Genomic DNA, 23,785 nt, shown 5'->3' with positions numbered 1-23,785 from the left:
TGTGATTAAACGTTTGCACAAACCATAAATTAAGAGGGATAGGAAAAACAAGCATTAAAAAATAAAATGGTGCTTCAAAGCACTCAAGGTGGTTCCTGGTCATTCTTAATAAGAAGGTTCCTCAGAGAACTGCCCCTTTTGAAATGGTGCCTAGAGGTTTTTTAGAGGGTTCCGCCGGCGTGGCAATGTGAAGAACCCCAAAAAGTGCCTCCGTGAACCTATTATTTTTACAGTGTTAATAAGAGGGTTCCTCCAGGAACCCTTGAAGTTCCTCAGAGAACTGCCATTTTGAAATGGTGCCTAGAGGTTCCTTAGAGGGTTCCGCCGGTGTGGCAATGTGAAAACCCCCAAAAAGTGCCTCCAGGAACCTTTAATTTTTACAGTGTAATAGTTTGATTAAGGTGTTTACAGTTTACATGTCTGTACTGCACTTCAATAACACGACTAAAATCGGCATACTTCACATGTCTTAATTTGATTTCACGGAACTGAAAGGAACTGCCAACTTATCCATCATATGTTTTACGCAGCGAATGCCCTACCAGCTGCCACCCAGCACTGGGAAACACCCACACTTTCTTGCATTCACACACACTACGGCCAATTTAGCTTATTCAATTCACCTGTACAGCATGTCTTTGGACTGTCGGGGAAACCGGAGAACCTGGAGGAAACCCACATGAACATGGGGAAAACACGCAAATGTCCCATTTGAAGTAGATGTACGTTATTAAAGTTGTCCTAAAAATATTCAACAACAAACAATCTTGTCTAAAGACAATTTGGAAACACTTTTTTGATTCGCTTCAAGTTTTGACTACTATAGTCTTAATTATAAATCTTTGTTTATTGTTTGTAAAAAAAAAATGATAATTTCTAGTGTCCAAGTGGTTCAAATTGACTTGAAATCATACTTAATCGTAGACATTAAAAATAAACTTTGTTCTGAACTGTGTTTTCTGGTTACTTATCATGCCTGACATTGCCGATCCTGCAATGTGACTATTGCAGATTTGCACATTGCGATATCGATGCTGAAACGTTATATTGTGCAGCGCAGCCCTATTTAACATAGTTTCAACTTTCCATTTAATCACAATGTTTAATTGTTTCGGAATTAAGGATATTAATTGCAAATCTTTAGCTCATTATGACATGGGACTAGACCTCTGCTGCTCAGCAATCTATGGTCATCATTGTTTGGTTCTTTCTTTCATGATGGGCCATACAGTATATGTTCAACAGGAGACAGATCTGGACATGCAGAAAGAGACTAGATCTAATAACCACAGACTTCCTAATGGCAGTATACAGTATGTCACTGTATATATGCATCCATGTCAATAGAACTGTGTGCATATGCCAGTGACCTATACCATCTGGTTTGCTAGTCCATGAACCAAGGGAGACATTTGCTTGAACATCTAATGCTCATGAAATCTGGATGCTCTCTCTGATCTTGAACTGATGAACTCAATGGGCTCTATTTTAATGATATTAATGCATAGTCTACAATCCACAGAGCAGGTGTGCTTAGGGTTGTATTTTAAGAGGAGGAAAAATGGTCGATGCACCTGGCGCATGGTCAAAACGGGTTGTCCTTTATTATTATAGTTATTGTTGTGTTTTCTGCATTTAGTTTGCAGATTGACTTACGTTTTATGTTTGTGGCTCTGTCCGTACATGTTTGTTGTATTATCATGTTTTTTAATTTGTTGATTTTTATTTTTGTTGTGTAAAGCCTGAAGCCTGGTTTATACGTGATGCGTCCGCTATTTTGCTTGAGTGCGAGCAGCGAATGTGACATCATCGCAGTGTTTGCGGAAGTTCGCTTTGGGTGCACGCGACATGATTTCGGTCGGCTGAGCGCATGATTTTTATTTTGAGACTTACATTTACATTTTTTCATTTAGTCATTTAGCAGACGCTTTTATCCAAAGCGACTTACAAATGAGGACAAGGAAGCAATTTACACAACTATAAGAGCAGCAGTGAGTAAGTGCTATGGACAAGTTTCAGGTGTGTAAAGTCTAAGAAGCAAAGCATTAGTAATGTTTTTTTTTTTTCCTTGAGAGAGTACAGTTAGTGGTATAGCCAGAGAGTCAGTTACAGATTATGAAGGAAAGTGGAGACTAAATAGTTGAGTTTTTAGTCGTTTCTTGGAGACTGCAAGTGACTCTGCCGTTCTGATGCAGTTAGGAAGTTCATTCCACCAACTGGGTAGATTGAATGCGAGAGTTTGGGAAAGTGATTTCTTACCTCTTAGGGATGGAACCACGAGGCAACGTTCATTCACAGAACGCAAGTTTCTGGAGGGCACATAAATCTGCAGAAGTGAGAGCAGATAAGAAGGAGCAAAGCCAGAGGTTGCTTTGTAAGCAAACATCAGAGCTTTGAATTTGATGCGAGCAGAAACTGGCAGCCAGTGCAAACGGTTGAGTAGCGGAGTGACATGTGCTGTTTTGGGTTCATCAAAGACCACTCGTGCTGCTGCGTTCTGAAGCAGCTGAAGAGGTTTGATAGAACTAGCTGGAAGCCCAGCTAGTAGACAGTTGCAATAATCCAGTTTGGAGAGAACAAGAGTTTGAACAATGAGTTGAGCTGCATGTACAAATAGGAAGGGTCGGACCTTTCTGATGTTATAGAGTGCGAATCTGCAAGATCGAGCAGTTCTAGAAATGTGGTCAGAGAAGTTTAGTTGGTCATCAATCGTTACTCCAAGGCTTTTTAACATTTTGGATGCAGTAATGGTTGCCCCATCCATCTGGATTGACAAGTTATGGTGTAGAGTCGGGTTGGCAGAAACTTTAAGCATTTCCGTTTTCGCGAGGTTAAGCTGAAGATGATGATCTTTCATCCAGTGTGAAATGTCTGACAGGCATGCTGAGATGCGAGCTGGAACCGAGGGATCATCAGGGTGAAAAGAGAGGTATAGCTGGGTATCATCAGCATAGCAGTAAACCAGAGTCAAGAGATGTGTTAATTATGTGAGTCAGTGTTGGTATGACTGCAGGAAAAATGGCTTGCAAGAGATGAGAGGTCGATGGGATCAAGCGGACAGGTGATTGCATGGCTAGATAACACGAGATTGGACACCTCTGACTCAGAGAGCTGGGAAAAAGAGGTAAGTGTGTGTGGTGTTGGTCTATCTTGCGTGTTTGTTGTAGGTGCAGCAAATTGAGCACTGATGTTTGCAGTTTTGGTGCAAAAGAATGTAGCAAAGTCATCAGTAGTGAGTGTGGAGGATGCGGGTGGAGGAGGAGGATAGAGGAGGAAGGAAAATGTTTTAAAAGTAAGCGAGGATTGGTGGCACTGTTGACTTTCTGACGGAAGTATGTCTGCTTTGCAGAAGTAACCTCAGCCGAGAAAGAGGACAGAAGAGTTTGGTATGTTATGAGCTGTTCAGGATTTTTTGTTTTTCACCAAATTTTCTCTGCAGCCCGAAGTTTTGAGCGATGCTCACGGAGAACATCAGAGAGCCAGGGTGCAGGAGGACTGGCACGGGCTGGCCTGGATGTAAGAGGACATAGTCTGTCTAGACATGATGCTAGTGTGGAGCAGAGTGAATCAGTGGCACTGTTCGTATCAAGTGCAGAGAGTTTGCAAGATGGAGGAAGAGAGTTTGATTGGGTGAGAGAGAGCGTAGGTTTCTGCGAAAGGCAACTAGACTTGGAGTGTGTGGCGGCTCAGGAGTAATGTGGATGTTTAGAGACAGAAGGAAATGATCCGATGTTTGTAGTGGAGTTACTAGTGTTTGATCAGCGAAGCAATGTCGAGTGTAAATAAGGTCTAGCTGATTCCCTGATTTGTGAGTAGCAGAAGTAGTTGCTCTTTTGAGGTCAAAAGAGGCAAGCAGAGTCTGGAAGTCAGCAGCTTGAGGTCTTTCAATGTGAATGTTGAAGTCACCTAGTACCAACAAGGGAGTGTCATAATCAGAAAAAGATGAGAGAAGAACATCCAGTTCATCTAAGAAGTGACCTAATGTACCCGGTTGGCGGTAGATGACAACCACATTTATGTAGAAGGGGTGGATAATGGTGACTGCATGGAAGTCAAAGGAGCTGATTTTTGGCAGGGACAGTCTCTAAGTGAATTTACATTCTTTGGGTGAATGAGTGGCTATGGAGGTAATAAAATCTGCCTTGTTAACAGCTGATTGACAATTCCAGAGGCCCACGGAAAGAGAGAGTTGTGAAATAGCAGATACATGTATTGATCGAAGGTTGTGAAGATTGCAGCGTACCTCCCGTGCTTTGCGAGTGTTAGTAACAACAGGAATTAGTAAACACATAATAAAAGTGCAAGGAAAACAATAATGAGTGCAGAGATAAAGTAAAATAATAAAGTAAAAAGTACTCAAGTGCTTTGTTGGTGTCTTTGCTCGGTGGAGTCGCGCAGGTAGAGTCGATGGTCTTTACACTCGTCGGTCTTCACACGAGGCTACCGCGGTGAGACTAGCTGCTTATATACACCCCTGAGCGCTTTGCTGATTGAGCTCAGCTGGACATGCCTCGAGAGTAAAAACACCCGAAACTGCGGCGGGGGGGGCGTGAAACTGTCCGGCTCGACACACAAGCTCTTACAGTAACCAAGGAAACAGTGGGTAAACTTTCTAGTACCATAGACAGATAGCTGAAAACAAGTTTAAATGTCCTACAACCATACACAACCAGCTGAAAACAAGTTTTCAAGTCTAAGTCCAAGTCTAAGTGTTCTCTAACCATACACAGCAACTGAAAACAGGTCTAAATGTACTTACACGGTGTTGCTTTCAATGCTAAAGTGCTCCGGCACCGCGTTTGATTTGAGTTGAATATGAACCACTTTGAAGAGATTTTGTCTGAAACAGGTATGACTGTACAGACACCTTTATGATCCGTGATCATAGAGATAACCAGATGATCAATAATTCTTGGCTATAATTGCAACAGCAGTGGGAAAGGAGGAACGTTTTTGTGAAAAGGTTTGGAAAAACCTGAGGGATAAGTTTGTTAAAGCCAAATGGCAAAAGTGGTGACCCAGGTACACCATTACAGAAATATATTTTTCCACCATTCAAAGATTTTGCACTGATGTATATGTTACAATTTTGAATTTATGACAATTTAATAGTTACAAAACTATAATTAAGGAACAAATTATTTCTTTGATAACTAAAAAGGAATATTTGAACGTATCGGTTAACAATATACCGATGGCCTGTACGTGGCAAATATAAAAACCTCGTCCATTTCGTAAGGTGCGCAAGCAGTCAGCGGAGGTGAGCGATGCGGCATCAGGCAAAAGTATAAATCCACCTTAACCAGAGAGTAGGGCTGCAAATTAGCTTCATTTTATGAACGTGGCATAGGTTGTCTTTGAATAACAATATCAAGTGTATTGTCCCTGTTAAATAAACAAATATATAACTAAATAAACCAATCAGAGTCTTACATCTCAATCGCATTGGTTGCGTACGTAAGTGTAGAGCGGGCGGGGAGGGGTGGTCGCAGACGTAAGTGTAGAGGGGTTGTCACAGGCCCCTAATAATATCTCTGGGGCCCACAAAATGCATTGGCCCTTAGAATCATCCTAACTCCTTCCCTTAGCGGCACCCCTGACTGGGGTTATACACAAATACAGGGCACTAGATTCATTTATAACACTGGTTGCTCTGGTGTGATTAACATTTTTAGATGGTCTCAATAAGGGCCCTATCATACACCTGGCGCAAGACGTGTTTGGCATGTTTAATAAAACAAGTTTAGATCTGTCCACCTTTTGGATTTTGGAGATGTATGCATCACCATATGAGGCAAAAGTATTTGATGTGTGTTTGTCCTATACTTGTAGGCTTATGGATGTCTTCAGTTGAGTACATACAAGACCGCTTCCTTATGCAAAAAAGTAAAGGAGTAAGGTAATGAGTAAAAGTAAATTAAAGAGAAAGTAAAGAAGGCAAATGGAGGAGACTTTGTTTACATTGTTTAGCCATTGTTAACATTGTTTAGCCTCGCTGCAGATGCTCTGTTTAACTGTTTTCTCGATAGTGAAGCGGTCAGTTTTTCCTTTTACAAATTTGGCCATGTAAATAGCAAATGTGCCATGGCACGACGCAACTGACTCTTAAAGGAAATGGGACATGAGACTCTGATTGGTTTAATGCACGTTATACTCAAAACACACCTCAAGAGAATAAGCACATCCCCGTTAGACCATGCGCCAGGGCGCAGAGTAGGGCTGGGTGATAATTCTATATCGATAATTATCTCGATATATAATTTTTCGATAAAAAAATAATGACAGTTCGATAATTTCTTGATAATATTAAGGCACTATGCGTAACGCTGTACAGGCATTTTTGCAGCCTGCCCTTCCGGATGCTGCACGCAGTACAAGTTTACAGCCATAAAGTGTTAGTTGCACTTGAAGGAGTATGAAAAAAATAAGGTAAAAAAGGTCAGAGTCACAGACATTGTTGACAAAAAAACGTCACTAGGCTTCAGTCTGGAGATACTTAAGGATTATAAGGATTTAATATGAATGCTACTGATTACTTAATCTATCGATTGTCGATAATGCTTTAATCAATGACTGATTAAGACATAATCTTTAAAATAATGACATATAAAAAATGCAATAAATATATGACAGACGTTTACAACAGCAGTGGATCATTAATTAAATCCTTATTTTACACAGAGCGAAGCATCATCTACCCGCAGTTGTTTAAGATGGGCACAAACTAAAAATATATATTTCTTTGAAAATGTATCGTTTTCCAACGAATTTTGTTTTGTATAATGTGTAATTTAATTTCGATGTATATTTTGTTGGTCAGTTATCTACAGCATAAATAAGAGGAAACGAATAAGATCTGAGGTGAATCGCTTTAAAACAAGCCGGCTATTATATGCTTTAGCGTCAAAACAATGCATTAAACTGTTTTCACGGTTTCATTTTAATGAATTAACGAAGCGTAGTCTGAGCAGCATGAGCTAGACAGCCTTTACAGGCTATTGGCAGCACTTATAGTTTTCTTGGATTACCTCGGAAAAATAAACTCAGGCTGAAGGATGCGAGCTCAGAAGCTCACTGTTTGAATGAAGACGCCCCCCGCATGTCTCGCCGTGATGCGCAATTTATAAAATGAGATTCTGCATAGGCCCATTCATGCCCATCTGTCAGACAAATTTGGTTAAAACGCCTGCGGATACAACAGAGATCTGCGCATAACAGGGTTTTATGCGTTCCGCAATGTGCGATGTCAAGAGGGTGACTCCATAATAAGGTAAACTACACACACTTGATTATATAATGCATGGATGCATCTCACAGTGCAAAGCATAACTAAACCTTTAAATGTCCATGCTTAATCAGTCATTGATTAAAGCGTTATCAACAATCCATAGATTATCAAGTAATCAGTAGCATCCCTAAATAAAATATATTAAAGGATATTTCACCCTAAATTCACCATACTCACCATTAAAAAGACAGTTCATCCAAAACTGAAAATTCTGTCACCATTAACTCACCTTTTACTTGTTCCCAACTTGTTTTATTTTAATTTTTTCTGATGTTGAATAATATCAAATAACTTGTAGGTAATGTCTTTGGTTGTTTAAAACTTAAACAGTAAATGCTGAATTAAGATTGTTTTTGCTTATTATTTTATTTATATTGTCAGACAGCTAAAACATTTCACAAAATGTGTTAAATCAGCTGCACACAGGGATTTGCATGCTGAAAATCCTATAAAACTGATAGATATAAAGATTTTACATTTATCGTGATGATTATCGATATCGACCGATATGAAAAAAATCATCATGATAATTTTTTTTGCCATATCGCCCAGCTCTAGCACAGTGCATATTCTTCCATGGTTAAAATAGCAAAAGTGGATTCAGACACACCCTTAATGCTTTTGTGCCATGCACTTTAGACTTTGCACCTAGATTGTTAAAATAGAGCACTAAGGGTGTACTCACACTTGGCTATCCAAACCATGATCAGGCACATTTGACCACTATTTCCCAGTTTGTTTGACAAGTGTGAGTGCTCTGAATCGGGCCCAGGCATGGTTCAGTTGACTGTCCCTGGCCCTGTTGAAAGAGGTGTGCCAGAGTGCGGTTCGGTTGGGCTTTGACATGGTACGGTTGTAGTGTGAGAACAAAGCGTACCTGAGCGTGAAACTGAATACCCAACGTCACTTTTAAGGGACTGTTTCATATGTATCTATTAATCATTCTTACTTTTTAGTGAACGCGAACTGTCATAGTTTATTAAAGAGGCAAACCCCTCACTGATCGACAGCTGCACCTTCAGCAAACCTCCTAATATCTGCAGCACAATGACTTTCATAAACATTTATGAGCGTCAAAAGTGGTGGATCTGTTCAGCAGAAGATTTGACTGTATGTCATCACAATACAAAGACTTAAAGTAATACAAAACAATATGACTAAAGCAATGTCAATTGTATGGAGTGTGAGCGCTTCTCCTCAGTTAAACAGTGTAGGCGAAGGAAGAGAGGGGAGGGGGACAATCGCGCCTGGGCTCGGTTCAAGACAACCGTGTCAGGGGTTGATAAATTGCTCTGTTAATTTGTATATATATTAGAAAATTATAATTATAGCATTTTTATGATTATTATCATTACATAGAAACTCCTTATCATCTACAATTCCTATTTGTAAAATACTAAATGTAATAATTTTTTTAGATGGTCGTAGCAATATCTGGCAACACTGTATCGCCAGATATCTGACAGAAAGTGATCAAGTGTGCGGGTCGTTTATTATTATCATATCAGCCATTGCTGTTGAAAATTATATAATCACAATCCAGTCAATTCCCACACTACATCAGTTAAGAAGTCTTGAACACTCACTTATAGAAGTTCTTATTGACTTTCTTCTCATGGGGAAATCCCATCATGCCACAAACCACACGTGAATTTTTGGGTGTCCAGCCAATATCACAGATCTGAGCCCATCCGTCCTTATTCTTAACCTCCACGACTCCTTCAGTGACTGGCATCCGCTTAGTAGCCATAGTGACGACGGGCCGCAAACGCACCTCCTCCACCCTGTTTTCGTCCACCTGCACCTGAGAGAAACACATGACACAATGAGCAGAGTGTGCTACAGCCCAGACACACATTCAGCATCAATACTTTCACTATTCATTTCTTTAATAAGGTCTTATAAAGCATGGGTTTACAAGCCACCCATATACAGTTGAAGTCAGAATTATTACCTCCCCTGTTTATTTTTTCCCCAATTTATGTTTAACGGAGAATCGATTTTTTTCAACACATTTCTAAACATATTTTTTTAATAACTCAATTCTAATATTTATCTATTTTATCTTTGCCATGATGACAGTAAATAATATTTTACTAGATATTTTTCAAGACACTTCTATACAGCTAAAAATAACATTTAAAGGCTTAATTAGGTTAACTAGGCAAGTTAGGGTAATTAGGCAAGTTATTGTATAATGATGGTTTGTTCTGTAGACTATCGAAAAAATAGCTTAAAGGGGCTAATAATTTTAACCTTAAAATGGTGTTTAAAAAATTAAAAACTGCTTTTATTCTAGCCAAAATAAAACAAATAAGACTTTCTCCAGAAGAAAAAATATTATCATACAAAAATTTCCTTGCTCTGTTAAAAATCATTTGGGAAATATTTAAAAAAGAAAAGAAATTTCAAAGGGGGGCTAATAATTCTGAATTCAACTGTATAAAGTGAATCACAACTGCCCAAATTTTGACTTTTTGACCAATTTAATTTTGAACTTTGACCTATTTAATTAGTGGATAGGGTTCCTTTACCTCTATAATATTGGAGTCCACAAATCCGGGCAGTCTCTCATCTTTACAGATGACTCCGGCGTCCTCATCATGAGTGCAGTCACTGTTTCCCCAACCTCGAGATTTACACACTGACACACTTGTTTCACTGCCGCTGCACTGCACATTGTCAAGCCAGATTTTCCCTGAAACAAACACAGACTCTCTGAGCAACACATACAGGCCATGCAGAATATGTGAGTGAGTGCACGTGCATTCAGACAAATCTTAAATCTAAGTGCATTAAATCTGTTTAAAAAAAGTATTGCACAGTAAAACTCAAATAAGTAAAATGACGTAACATTATTTTTACTTTTTACATGAAATTCTGCAAAAACTGAATGCAAAAAAAAAGAAAAAAAAAAAAAAAAAAAATATATATATATATATATATATATATATATATATATATATATATATATATATATATATATATATATATATATATATTATATAATAAATATTAATTGTTGTACTTTTTCTTGTCTGCGCACACAAGATGTTCTAACTTTAAATTCATTTTGCATGCTGCTCACTAACTTTACTGATTTTATTAACGGCTCATATGATGTTTCTGAGGTGGCACGATGGCTCAGAGGTTAGCATTGTCGCCTCACAGCAAGAAGGTTGCTGGTTTGAGTCCCAGCTGGGCCAGTTGGCATTTCTGTGTGGAGTTTGCACGTTCTGCCCACATTTGTGTGGATTTTCTCTGGGTGCTCCTGTTTCCCCCACAGCCCAAAGACATGCAGTATAGGGGAATTAAATAAACTATATTGGCAGTTGTGTATGTGTGTGAATGCAAGAGTGTATGGGTTTTTTCCAGTGTTGGGTTGTGGCTGGAAGGGCACCCGCTGCGTAAAACATATGCTGGATATGTTGGTGGTTGATTCCACTATGGCGAACCCTGATTAATAAAGGGACTAAGCTGAAAAGAAAATGAATGAATGAATGAATGAATGAATGAATGAATGAATGAATGAATGAATGAATGAATGAATGAATGAATGAATGAATGAATGAATGAATGGCCGTAGTGTATAAGAGTGTGTGTGGATGAGTGTTTCTCAGTACTGGGCATCTGCTGTGTAAAACATATGCTGGAATACTTGGCAGTTCATTTTGCTGTGGCAACCTCTGATAATCAGAGACCAAGCCGATGGAAAATAAATGAATGAATAATGTTGCTGATCGATCAAGTTTGCCAGCCTGACTTTACCAAGATCGGTAAGGTTTTATTTTACAAACAAACGTAATTTTGTGTTTTGCAAAAAGTCTTCTTCACTTGGTTAGGACAGCAATAATACTAGAGCAAGGTTAAGTTATGCCGCCTTTCTTTTTGTATACATTTGGCTGGTTTGTTGACAATGTTCTCAAGTACATTTGCAGGGTTGTGTTTGAATGAGGCATTTTAAAAGGCTTGGATTTTTTGGAAATATGGAAAAATAGTAAAAGTCAACTTAACTTTGGTATTTGTAAAATGAGCATATATGAAAAAAGTGGAGTGTCCCATTTACTTTAACTAAGAATATCTCTGGGCTTGAGACTTCAGTATTTTAAACTAAACTAAAGAAAACACAAAATCGACTACTTAAATTTAAAGAGCACCTATGATTACCCCTTTGGGGTAATTTGGATCCTATTTTTATTGTCCGGAAATTTAAAAAAGAGACTTATTGTGTTTATATCACTCCAATATGACAGTGGATACACTACACCTACACACAGTTCTGTCCAATCAGCTTCCAAAAGGTGATTTTTATCATAGGTGCCCTTTAACTTTAGTCAACTCAAACAATTAATGTTAACCCAGGGGTCTACAACTTTTTTGGTCATTCTCCCTCTAGCTAAAATATGACCTTTAAATGAAAATAGCAATTTGTTGTTTACAGATGTTAGGAAGTGTCTGGCACTGTGACTTCTGATCTATGTAAGCACCACTAGAGGAGAGTGGCAATGTGGCATTTACGCTGTTACTTTTTGCTTTCAACTGTGAACCTAACTTTACAGTGTATACAGATTAAATTCAGACATTTTACCTGCACCCTTGCCATATTTGGCACTGTGTGTCCAGCCTGTGGCCGAAACGAAGCCTAGCTGGCGACAGAGGACATGGGCATTGGCCAGTGAGAAGTCATCATCACAGATGGTGCCCCACTCGCCTTTGTAAAACACCTCAATGCGGCCCTCGTTGTGCTTTCTAGGAAAACCAGACAGACGAAACTTCAGCGTGTCTAGGTTGTCTGCCGTCTGAGGGGTTGGCATGGGGCTGGAGCGTGCTGGTGGTGTGGTCTGGGCAAAGCATGATGGAATCCAAGTATTCACTAAGAAGACAATGATGTGTCGCCACCATTGATGCAGCTCCATGTGTGGCTCTACAGTGGAGAGCAAACACAAAGAAAAATGTAAGTGATCTGTATGTTTAGATCATTGAACTTTTACATTTATATTATATTCTGGTCACTTTGGTTGTTCAACATCAGGGGTATCAAACTCAGTTGCTGGAGAGCCGCAGCCCTACACAGTTTAGTTCCAACCCTGCTCCAACACACTTACCAGTAGGTTTAAAACAAGCCTGAAGGACTCAATTAGTTTGATCATGTGTGTTTAATTAGGGTTGGAACTAAACTGTGCAGAGCTGCGGCACTCCAGGAACTGTGTTTGACACCTATGTTCTACACCAATTTTGACTGACAAAATGGTTTATCATAATGAATTAACATTGACGGCAACATTTTAGAATCACCAAAACTGCATATTGGTTTAAACAAATATCTGTTTTGCACAATTTTCAAAATTAGTGAGAAGATCCTGCTGTTAAAATAAAATGTCTTTCTCATTACTGTAATGCAAAGTCAGCATCTTGTGGGCAAACAAAATGTTCAGAATCAAAATAAACAAACTAAACTATTACAGTTGTCGTGATTAAATGAAGAGTGATATTTTATGAAAGTACATTGAGATGTGTGCAAGTTGCATCAAATTTCTTTACGCATTTTGAATTTTCTTTCTTGTTTTTGTGATAACAATGGCCAATCATTCATTCATTTATTCATTCAATTTCTTTTCTGCTTAGTCCCTTTATTAATCAGGGGTCGCCACAGTGGAATGAACCACCAACTTATCCAGCACATGTTTTACACAGCGGATGGCCTTTCAGCTGCAAACCAACACTGGGAAACATCCACACACACTCATTCACACACATACACTTTGGACAATTTAGCTTACCCAATTCACCTATACCACATGTTTTTGGACTTGTGGGGGAAACTGGAGCACCCGGAGGAAACCCACGTGAACAGGGGTAGAACATGCAAACTTCACACAGGAATGCCAGCTGACCAAGCCGGTGCTCGAACCAATGACCTCTTCCTGTGAGGCGATAATGCTACACACTGTGCCACCATGCTACCCCAATGGCCAATCAAATACTTTAAAAAAAATCACAGTTTATAAAGTTGGAGTTGGAGTGTGTACTATTTTGTGCTCTTCATTCTCTCACCATAAATAAAAATGTTGCTGAATCAGTCACACTGATCATATAATGTGAGTTTTTGAATAACTTTATACAAACCCTATAAATCAACATTCAAAATCATTATAACAATATTAAGAGCAATAACTAAGAATTTTGTTTAATACTGCAGCCCTACTACTCCTGCAAGTTTTAAAAGACTAAAGTCACTAAAGGAAATTTTATAACAATGGTTGACTTTGAAGCTATTTTTAATCAAAATTTGCTAGTAAACTTTCCAAAAATTCCAAAGAAATAAAATCAAATATAGTTAATTAATTTATAAACATTGAAGCAGTGCTTTTGTGTAAAATGTACAACGCCAAATGTGTGTTTCATTTAAAAAACGAATGCATACCATTACAGTAATGAGAATCTCCAAGAATTGTTCATATAAATAAAACCAAGCAAAAAAAAAACAAACAAACAAAAAAATACCTAAAAGTAAAACTTGAAAAAAAAAATACATTTAAGCTTTGCACTAACTCTCGTCAAGTCTAAAATCAAAGGTCTATGTATTCTAAATTCCCAACACTCCCTGAGAAATCACTGTACTGCAAAATGACTAAGAAGAAACCGACAAAATCTGTTTTTTGTAATTGTTTTTTTGGGGGGGGTTTTCACGTTTAATAGACAGGACAGTGAGGGGAGCAAAGAGAGGGAAAGGATCGGCAAAGGACCATGAGCTGGGAATCAAACTTGGGTTGCCTTGAGCACCTGATTGCTATGTGTCAACACTCTAACCACTAGGCTATTGTCTGAATTTAACCCACACATCCAGTCACCACATAAACATCAGTTCAATTTGTTCATGCTAATACCTGTCTTCAACAACACGAGTTGGTTCAGGAACTTCAGGGTTTACAAAAACTGAAAATGCAAAAAAGAAACTGAAAATGCAATTCTCCGGATTCAAAACAGGATTGTTACATTTCTCGAAAAATATATCTTAAAAGTAACTATTTACAGCTGTCTTTTTAGTTCAGTAGCCATTAGCACCTTCTGCCATACTGACTTTAAGGGAAGCAATAAATCATTTAACCGAGCCTCCCACTGACTGTGTGCTTGAGTGACAAGAGGCTGATCTCTTCAGGAGTTTTGTTTACAGTATGACAATCAAACGAAAACTAAGCTGATGATATGATGGCTCCTCACCGGTGCGGCTGCAGGGATTCACTAATGCAACAACAGATTAACAAAGAGGTCAATGTGGAGCCAATGGCCCTCAGAGGAATGTGCATAAAGACCTGTTACCCAAACATGTGCCCTTCTGTTCTGGTACTCGACAGCATCTTTGCCTGATCTTCATTTGAATATTAAGAAATATCACACAATGTTCTAAATCACAATAAAAACATTGGGCCACTTTTGATCCAGTGGACTTGGACAAATCAATAATTACAAATTTCATGCTCATTTGTCCATTCATTTTCTTTTCGGCTTAATCCCTTTACTAATCAGGGGTCGCCACAGTGGAACGTACCGCCAACTTATCCAGCATATGTTTTACGCAGCGGATGCCCTTTCAGCTGCAACCCATTGCTGGGAAACTCCCATACACTCTAATTCACTCACACACGTTATGGACAATTTAGCTTAACCAATTCATCTATAGCGCATGTCTTTGGACTTGGGGGGAAACTGGAGCACCCGGAGAAAACCAAAGCGAACACTGGGAGAACATGCAAACTCCACACAGAAATGCCAACTGACTTAGCCGAGGCTCGAACCAGCAACCTTCTTGCTCGGAGGCTATCGTGCTACCATGATGCCAAATTTCATGCTCATAAGTCCTAAAAGATCCTTATGTTTCTGTCCTGAACATTTACAACAATGTAATTTCTGCTGGACTATAGAGCGTAGCACTCAGTTCTGTAAGTCAAATCGCTATTCATTTTCATCATAGGAAACAATCAATTATATCAATTGTATTAGCATTTGTTGATCGCATCGGTTTGCAATAATTAAACTTTTTAAAGCATATACGTAAAACTACATTACCCATGATGCTGTGCAGAAAATTACACCAATCAGATAATGGCAGCGAGCAAACTACTTACAAAAAAAAACATTAAAAGACCCACCCACTAACACTGCAAATGATTGCAATCCAGTCAACAATAGTTTTATACTTCCAAAATTACAGTCTAGTTGTAGGCTTACACAGATTAATACAACTGGCAATGCATGGCATTGTAGATCTTTCCCCACACATCTTAAACCATTTTAATTAAGTTCTTAACCTCAAATCAAATTTTGTAATGCGGTTCTTGGCTTACACTGCTTTAACAAAGACTTCTAATGCCCTCTACTGTGGAAATTGGGATGATTCGTGTCACACTTTCAAATTTTTTTTTATAAAATGCAGCTGTTACTAATAATATTCATCCCATTTGTACACAAAATTGCAATTGGTGGAAATTACATACAATTAAAACTATTCTGGTTCCAAGATATTTATCTTCATTTTATTTTTTTCTATTGTCTTCCCACAAAATGGCTTATGTTGTAAAAAAGAACACCAACTAATGTATTCACATAATAAATCTGCATTTAATTACATAAAGCAAGTATTAATAGTCATTTTAAGAATCTAACACGTGCAAGTCGTGTTAAATATGTGAGGATGTGTCAAGATTGAATAGACAAATGACCTCTCAACCCGTGAAAGGATCCAATTATACAAGGTAGTAAAATAAGAATCTGGCGCGCTATTGACAACAGATCTTCAGTAGCTCAGGGCTGAACGATTCACAGACACACTAAATTACGGTATTTTAACTGTAATTATAACCAAATCAAACTGACAGCAAACTTATATTGTAAACCAGCACATCTGTAAACTATATCACGCTTTGAAATGCCTTATCTATGTGCTGAGGTAACGGTGAAGCAGACAGACCTGGATCTTGATTTGTGGAGAGTTTGTGGGCAGATTTATTAGTATACATTTAGTTCCTACACAAATCAGAACGATTGCAAACGGATATTCAATTGTTTTGTACAATGTGACCCCAAATCTGTATCAGGTCTCTTGGCCAGATTTTAAGAAATACACGGAGGAGAAAAAGACACTTCTGATAAACCGAAAGCGCCGTTAACTGTTTTCTTTTCAACGTAAGATTGTTAAAAAAAAAAGTCCGTTTCACGTTTTAATAAACTACACTGCAAAACTGAAAGAAGTCTGCCATTACAGAGGAATTTTAACTACTCGGATGATCTCTTCACAAATAAATCCTTCATTCAGCGGTATTTGTAACACAACAAAGTCAAATATTCAATAACGTCCTTTCAGATGAATAAAATGAACAATTGCGCATTTTCTTTTCACTAACCTCAAGTTAAAAAGCTTCCCCTCACACTCTGTATTAATCACAGAGCCTGAAAAGCATCCAGAAAGCACCGTGGGAGCCGCTGCAACACCGAGACGCTGTAAAGCGGAGAAAAGTGGCAGAAAAAGCGGCTGTGAATGCAGAGGATGCCAGCTGGACAGAGAGAGACAGAGGAGGAGAGGTGGAGCTGACTCGTGGACGACTTCACACGAATGAAAGGGGGCAGGATTTATTTGAGGAAAAACACACAGCCCTTTCACAGCGCAGGAAAAGATTTTCCGACTTGCATAACGAAACGTTCCTCTGGTCAGTCACGTTTTACATGAATTCTGCATCTTCAACTTTCATTCAGCTTTCTTATCGAATTTAACTAGAGAACGGTAATAAAACTGTCGTAGCCTACAAAAATTTGAATACTGCTATAAATAACAACATATTATTTAAAAATGACCGGCATGTAAATCCATATGCAATGAAAGGAATTAAATTCAGTTCCCTTTAAATAATTAACTTATTATTAGATCGATAACTATGCTCAAAACTGTCCAAACCTATGAAAAACATACTCATTTTTAACAAAACATAAAAACAACCAAAATTACTCTACTAAAAATGTAAAAAATGGCATCACGGTGGCGCAGTGGTACGATAGCCTCACAGCAAGAAGGTCGCTGGTCCGAGCCCCAGCTGGGTCAGTTGGTATGTCTGTGTGAAATATGCTGGATAAGTTGGCGGTTCATTCAGCTGTGACCCCTGATTAATAAAGGGACTAAGCCGAAAAGAAAATTAATGAATGAATAAATGAAAAATGTTAAAAAATATATCCAGAAAAATTACATTAAATCTATGGGCGACAGTGGGTAGCACTGTCTCCTCACAGCAAGAAGGTCGCTGGTTCGAGGACTGTGAAGTTCTCCTGATGTTATCCCAGTGTTGGCGTGGGTTTCCTCCGGCTGCTCCGGTTTCCCCCACAGTCCAAAGACAGTAAGAGTAAAATCTTTAAAATACTAAATACGGCCGCCAAAGTACCTGCCACGACTATACGTCGCATTGTACAGGGACTGGTCGCCCCGGCTACACACGCCGTCACGAGTATGATAAATAGAAACCCAAAATGAGGCTAGTGCGACGATTTGGTCACGCGCTCACCATTATATGGATAACAGATGTTTAAAATGTCAGGTAAAGTGCAATAAGTATAGTAATATATTTCTAATATATTCCTGCAGTGTCTGTTTGGTTATGAGCTTTAATCGACTGTAACCCGTCAGAAAAAGTGAGGCAGGTTTGATGCCAGGGGCGTTGCTAGACATAAAGCTCTACTGGGGCACGTACCCCCTAAAAATAAATGTATATTTTTAAATATATATATACACTATATATAAATATAAATACACTATATATATATATATATATATATATATATATATATATATATATATATATATATATATATATATATATATATAAATACACTATTATTCACTATTATTTTGAAGAATAATTGTATAATAATAAGAGAACTTTTATGTATATTATATTTATTATAAATAAAAGTATTCTTCTTATTATACAATTATTCTTCAAAATAATCTTAATTGTAACTGGAAAACAATGTTAAGACAACTGGAGTGATATGCTAAGATCATTTAAGAAATTACTTTTGCATAAATATTAATTTAATTAGAATGAAATACTATAGACAATTCAATAAAATACATTAAAAAAAGATGTGTTATAGGATTATCTGTTGTAGACTTGACACATGGCAGAGAATTAGGTTTGTTAAGTCTTACCTCCCTGACTCCTCATACCTCCTTTTTGCTTCATACAAATAAATCTATCAGGATGCATGCTTAGTAAGATCACCGTCATATTGTTTAAACTTTGGTTTTGTCCACTTGTAAGACAAAAAAGGCTGTTACGCTGGTTTTACAACGCATGAGCGGCGCGTAACAAGCAGCCTACTTTTTTGGCGCGCATGTTAACTACCGGGATTCTCAGAAGAAGAGCAGCGCGTGCGCGAGGCGCGCGTGTTCTTTGCGCACACGCGGAGATGCGTCAGTTTGCTTTTTGATTACATTGCTTTCACCAGCGTTAGTTCGGTTGCACATAGAGAATAACGTCTTTATTGCGGAATTGCCACTCTTAATAAATAGACTTGCATATGAAGAAATTATATCTCAATGCGTTTACTGGGGCACTGGAGATTTTCACTGGGGCACGTGCCCCAGTGAATTGGGTCTAGCGACGCCCCTGTTTGATGCCATGCTCACGCGCTCGTCATTATGGATTATAAAAGAGGAATAAAACATCAGATAAAGTGGCAAATACGTATAGAAATATATATCTGCAGTGTCTGGTCATGTGCTTTAATCGACTGTAACCCATCAGAACAAGTGAGGCAGGTTTGACGCTTAGTTGGGGCAGGTTTGACGCCATGCTCACGCGGTCGTCATTATGGATTATAAAAGAGGAATAAAACATCAGATAAAGTGGCAAATACGTATAGAAATATATATCTGCAGTGTCTGTTTGGTCATGTGCTTTAATCGACTGTAACCCATCAGAAAAAGTGAGGCAGGTTTGACGCTTAGTTGGGGCAGCTTGACGCCATGCTCACGCGCTTGTCATTATAAATTATAAAAGAGGAATAAAACGTCAGATAAAGTGGCTAATACACATAGAAACGTATATCTGCAGTGTGTGTTTGGTCATGTGCTTTAATCGACTGTAACCCGTCAGAAAAAGTGAGGCAGGTTTGACGCTTAGTTGGGGCAGGTTTGACGACTAGTTGGGGCAGGTTTGACACCATGCTCATGCGCTCGTCATTATGGATTATAAAAGAGGAATAAAACGTCAGATAAAGTGGCAAATACATATAGAAATATATATCTGCAGTGTCTGTTTGGTCATGAGCTTTAATCGACTGTAACCCGTCAGAAAAAGTGAGGCAGGTTTGACGCCATGCTCACGTGCTCGTCATTATGGATTATAAAAGAGGAATAAAACATCAGATTAAGTGGCAAATACATATAGAAATATATATCTGCAGTGTCTGTTTGGTTATGAGCTTTAATCGACTGTAACCCGTCGGTGAAAATGAGGCAGGTTTGACGCTTAGTTGGGGCAGGTTTGACGCCTAGTTGGGGCAGGTTTGACACCATGCTCACGCGCTCGTCATTATGGATTATAAAAGAGGAATAAAACATCAGAAAAAGTGGCAAATACATATAGAAATATATATCTGCAGTGTCTGTTTGGTCATGAGCTTTAATCGACTGTAACCCGTCAGTGAAAGTGAGGCAGGTTTGACGCTTAGTTGGGGCAGGTTTGATGCCATGCTCACGCGCTCGCCATTATGGATTATAAAAGAGGAATAAAACATCAGATAAAGTGGCAAATACGTATAGAAATATATATCTGCAGTGTCTGTTTGGTCATGTGCTTTAATCGACTGTAACCCGTCAGAACAAGTGAAGCAGGTTTGACGATTAGTTGGGGCAGGTTTGACGCCATGCTCACGCGCTCGTCATTATGGATTATAAAAGAGGAATAAAACATCAGATAAAGTGGCAAATACGTGTAGAAATATATATCTGCAGTGTCTGTTTGGTCATGTGCTTTAATCGACTGTAACCCGTCAGAAAAAGTGAGGCAGGTTTGACACCTAGTTGGGGCAGCTTGACGCCATTATCACGCGCTCGTCATTATAGATTATAAAAGAGGAATAAAATGTCAGATAAAGTGGCAAATACACATAGAAACGTTTATCTGCAGTGTGTGTTTGGTCATGTGCTTTTTATTTGACTGTAACCTGTCAGAAAAAGTGAGGCAGGTTTGACGCTTAGTTGGGGCAGGTTTGACGCCATGCTCAAGTGCTCGTCATTATGAATTATAAAAGAGGAATAGGCTAAAACATCAGAAAAGCAAGCACAAGGTTACTGACTGTTTTTTAGACTTAGCCCACTCCACAATTCACACATCACTGGTTTCTGTCCTCTACTTATTTGGTAAAAAGGTAATAATGGTCCAACATTCCTGACCATTATCACCAATAAAGCCCTAAAACAGGGCATCAGTATTTTGTAAACCAATTGTGGCCATGGCAAAAGTGGATACTCAGGTGGTTTTGATTCACAATACAGAAATGTGTTTTTTTACCATTCATAGATTTTACATTGACATATATAATACAATTTTGAATCTAAAACAATTTAATAGTCACAAAACTATAATTAAACAACAAATTATTTCTTTGATAACTCGAAAGGATATTTGAAGCTATTGTTTTACAACATATTGATGCCCTCTTTTCAGGGCTTTATTGGGGATAATGGTCAGGAATGTTGGGTTTTTATCTTTTTAGCATATAAGTAGAGGCCAGAAACTAGCCAGACAATAACATGTGAATTGTGGAGTGGGCTAAGTCTAAAAAAACAGTCAGTAACCTTGTGTTTGCTTTAATATTATTATTATTATTATTATTATTATTATTATTATTATTATTATTATTATTATTATTATTATTATTATTTTGCAAGGTAAAACAGTGTTATTTCTCTTGTGTTGAATCATCAACCAGAAATGTTTGTATATTATTATGTCACACACATAGTGAATATAACACATACACACTATATGTGTGTGTGTGTGTGTGTGTGTATATATGTATGTGTGTGTATATATATATATATGTGTGTGTGTGTGTGTGTATATATGTATACACACACACACACACATACATATACACATACATATACATATACATATATATATAAATATATACACATACATACATACCTACATATACATATAAATATATATATATATATATATATATATATATATATATATATATATATATATATATATATATATATATATATATATATATATATATATATAGATATATATATATATAGATACATATATATATATCTATATATATATATATATATATATATATATATATATATATATATATATATATATATATATATATATATATATATATATATACACACACACACAGTATATATATCGTTTATTTTATTGAAGTATGGCTTAGGATTTTTTCATTACTGTTAATGTCTACATGAATAACTTAGATGTTACATACTGTTGTTTAAATGTTGATAAAAAAATATTTTTGGTGTTTGTGTTATATACATTTTCAGGGTTAATCTACATAATTGTACCAAGATTTGACTGTAAATCATCAGAAATAGCGGCAAAAGTGACAATGTTATAAGAGACTGTTTGAAATCAGCCACCAACTCTCATTCAGTGAATATTAGGTGATGCTAAACCAACCTGTAACATACTGGAACACGGACGACCCCCGTTTTTTTGTCACCTTATGATTGGTTGAACTGCGAACTGCATTCAATCGAGCTATCCTATTGGTTGTAAGTGACCACAGATTTAAAGACGATGTACCTACTCGGGTACACTTTTGCATAAAAGTTACATGTCCTTTAAGACGCTATAATTAATTAATATAGTTTTGCTCCCAAATATCTTTGTTGTAGCGGACAATTGTTACTGGACGATTCTTGGAGAATTTACAACATGGAAGGTAAGCAAATAACTTCAGCATTTTCTTAACATTAAAGGGCACATAGGTTACCCTTTTTTTCATATTTAATATAAGTCTTTTGTGTCCCCAGAATGTGTCTGTAAAGTTTCAGCTCAAAACACCCATCAGATTATTTATTATAGCTGTTTGAAGTGTCTATATTATAGCTGGAAAAAAGGTTTTGCTGTTTTTTTGTACTGGCCCTTTAAGGCTAGTCCTCCCCGCCCACCGTTCCCACGTGCCTGTCAGCAATCGCCGCCCTCGGCTGCCTCAGGAAGCAGATCTCACATAACGTGTGTAAGAAATACTACAGTACGAACTTTAACAATCACTATTTGATGCATTTTTTTGTGGATTTGCAACAATGAGTCACACACAATGTCATTACAAAGTTCATGCACACACACAGCAAGGACACAAACACATAGCGCACACACATACACACAAACGTAGCGCTGACATACACACACACACACACATAGCTCAGACGCGGACACACACTTAGCTCAGAGAAATTAAATTTTCGGCCTAAAGAAAAGAACTCCCTACTGCATGGTGTTAAGCAACTTTCACTTTTCTGTGTAAAACACAAAACCCTTGGTTCGTAACGCACGTGACTCGCGGATTAACAACTTTATTTACTTGTAGATAAATCCTAAATTAGTAACGGTCACAAAACTCGCCTTCCATGTCATTCAAATCACATGTAAAAACATTTTGGCTTCCTTATATAAAAAATGTAAAGATAACGCATCTAGTTGTGGAGGCACCTAAATGCTTTCGTAAGTTATTAAAGGGGTTTTCTGTCTCTACTTGTTTAGTCTGCATTAATGCATGTTTAAGCGACACAATAATAGATTGGGATCTCAATTCAAAACTCCAAGCAAACATAAATTGTAAATGATGGTAATGTGCACGTTTATCAATTCTTCAAAGTGCTGCATTTAAATCCGCATTTGTTCGAGGGATTAAGTTTTTACTCTTTTTAGTAAACAAATAGCACAGAAGTAGTGGTTTATAGTTTAGATACAAACACTGATGTTTATGGTAATGATTAAAATCACTGTTTAATGCAACTTGACGCTGTTGAAAGCAATTACATTGTTTACCCAGGTAGCGACAAACAACCATTAAAATATATGAGTAATTATTCAAAAATAAAACATATGGTAATGAAGTTTTAGGAGTGAATTAATGAATCATTAATTGAAAATGAAATGAGTTGTACAACATTATAATGTTAGTTTTAGACATTTATCATTATCAGCAATTGTACTGTAAATATTGAATATTTTACTTGTATATTCAGCTTGTTATTGCTTGATTTATATTAAAATTCCAAGTCATGTTTGTTAAATCCAAAAGTTACTTGCAGTAATGATTTTGTAATAAATGTTAAGCAAATTACATTTGTCTCCTCTTTTTTGCTGATCCAAAAAATGATCCGATCTGGACTCAAAAACTTAATGTGATTTATAATATACTTTATAATATAGTATACTTTTTCCTGCTGCTTGT

The 23,785-nt window shown here is 37.5% G+C and overlaps 1 protein-coding gene across 6 annotated transcripts in view; it reads right to left on the bottom strand.

The window, feature by feature from the left end:
- Positions 1 to 16,868, bottom strand: part of loxl3b (lysyl oxidase-like 3b) — a 57,725-nt gene extending 40,857 nt beyond the window's left edge. For 2 of the 6 annotated variants that reach the window (XM_056471214.1, XM_056471210.1), the window contains exons 1-4: positions 16,690 to 16,868; positions 11,877 to 12,212; positions 9,823 to 9,986; positions 8,875 to 9,092 (exon numbers count right to left, since the gene is read on the bottom strand). In XM_056471214.1, coding sequence (XP_056327189.1) covers positions 8,875 to 9,092; positions 9,823 to 9,986; positions 11,877 to 12,204 — 710 coding nt within the window. In that variant the 5' untranslated portion in view covers positions 12,205 to 12,212; positions 16,690 to 16,868. The remainder of the gene's footprint in view (positions 1 to 8,874; positions 9,093 to 9,822; positions 9,987 to 11,876; positions 12,213 to 16,689) is intronic. The other 4 variants (XM_056471209.1, XM_056471211.1, XM_056471213.1 and 1 more) reach the window with 3 other exon arrangements.
- Between the last annotated feature and the right edge of the window lie 6,917 nt (positions 16,869 to 23,785).

This window comes from Danio aesculapii, chromosome 13, assembly GCF_903798145.1.
Source record: "Danio aesculapii chromosome 13, fDanAes4.1, whole genome shotgun sequence".
NCBI lineage: Eukaryota > Metazoa > Chordata > Actinopteri > Cypriniformes > Danionidae > Danio > Danio aesculapii.
Note: the sequence above shows the minus strand (reverse complement) of the source record. Positions and strands in the feature narration are given on the sequence as shown.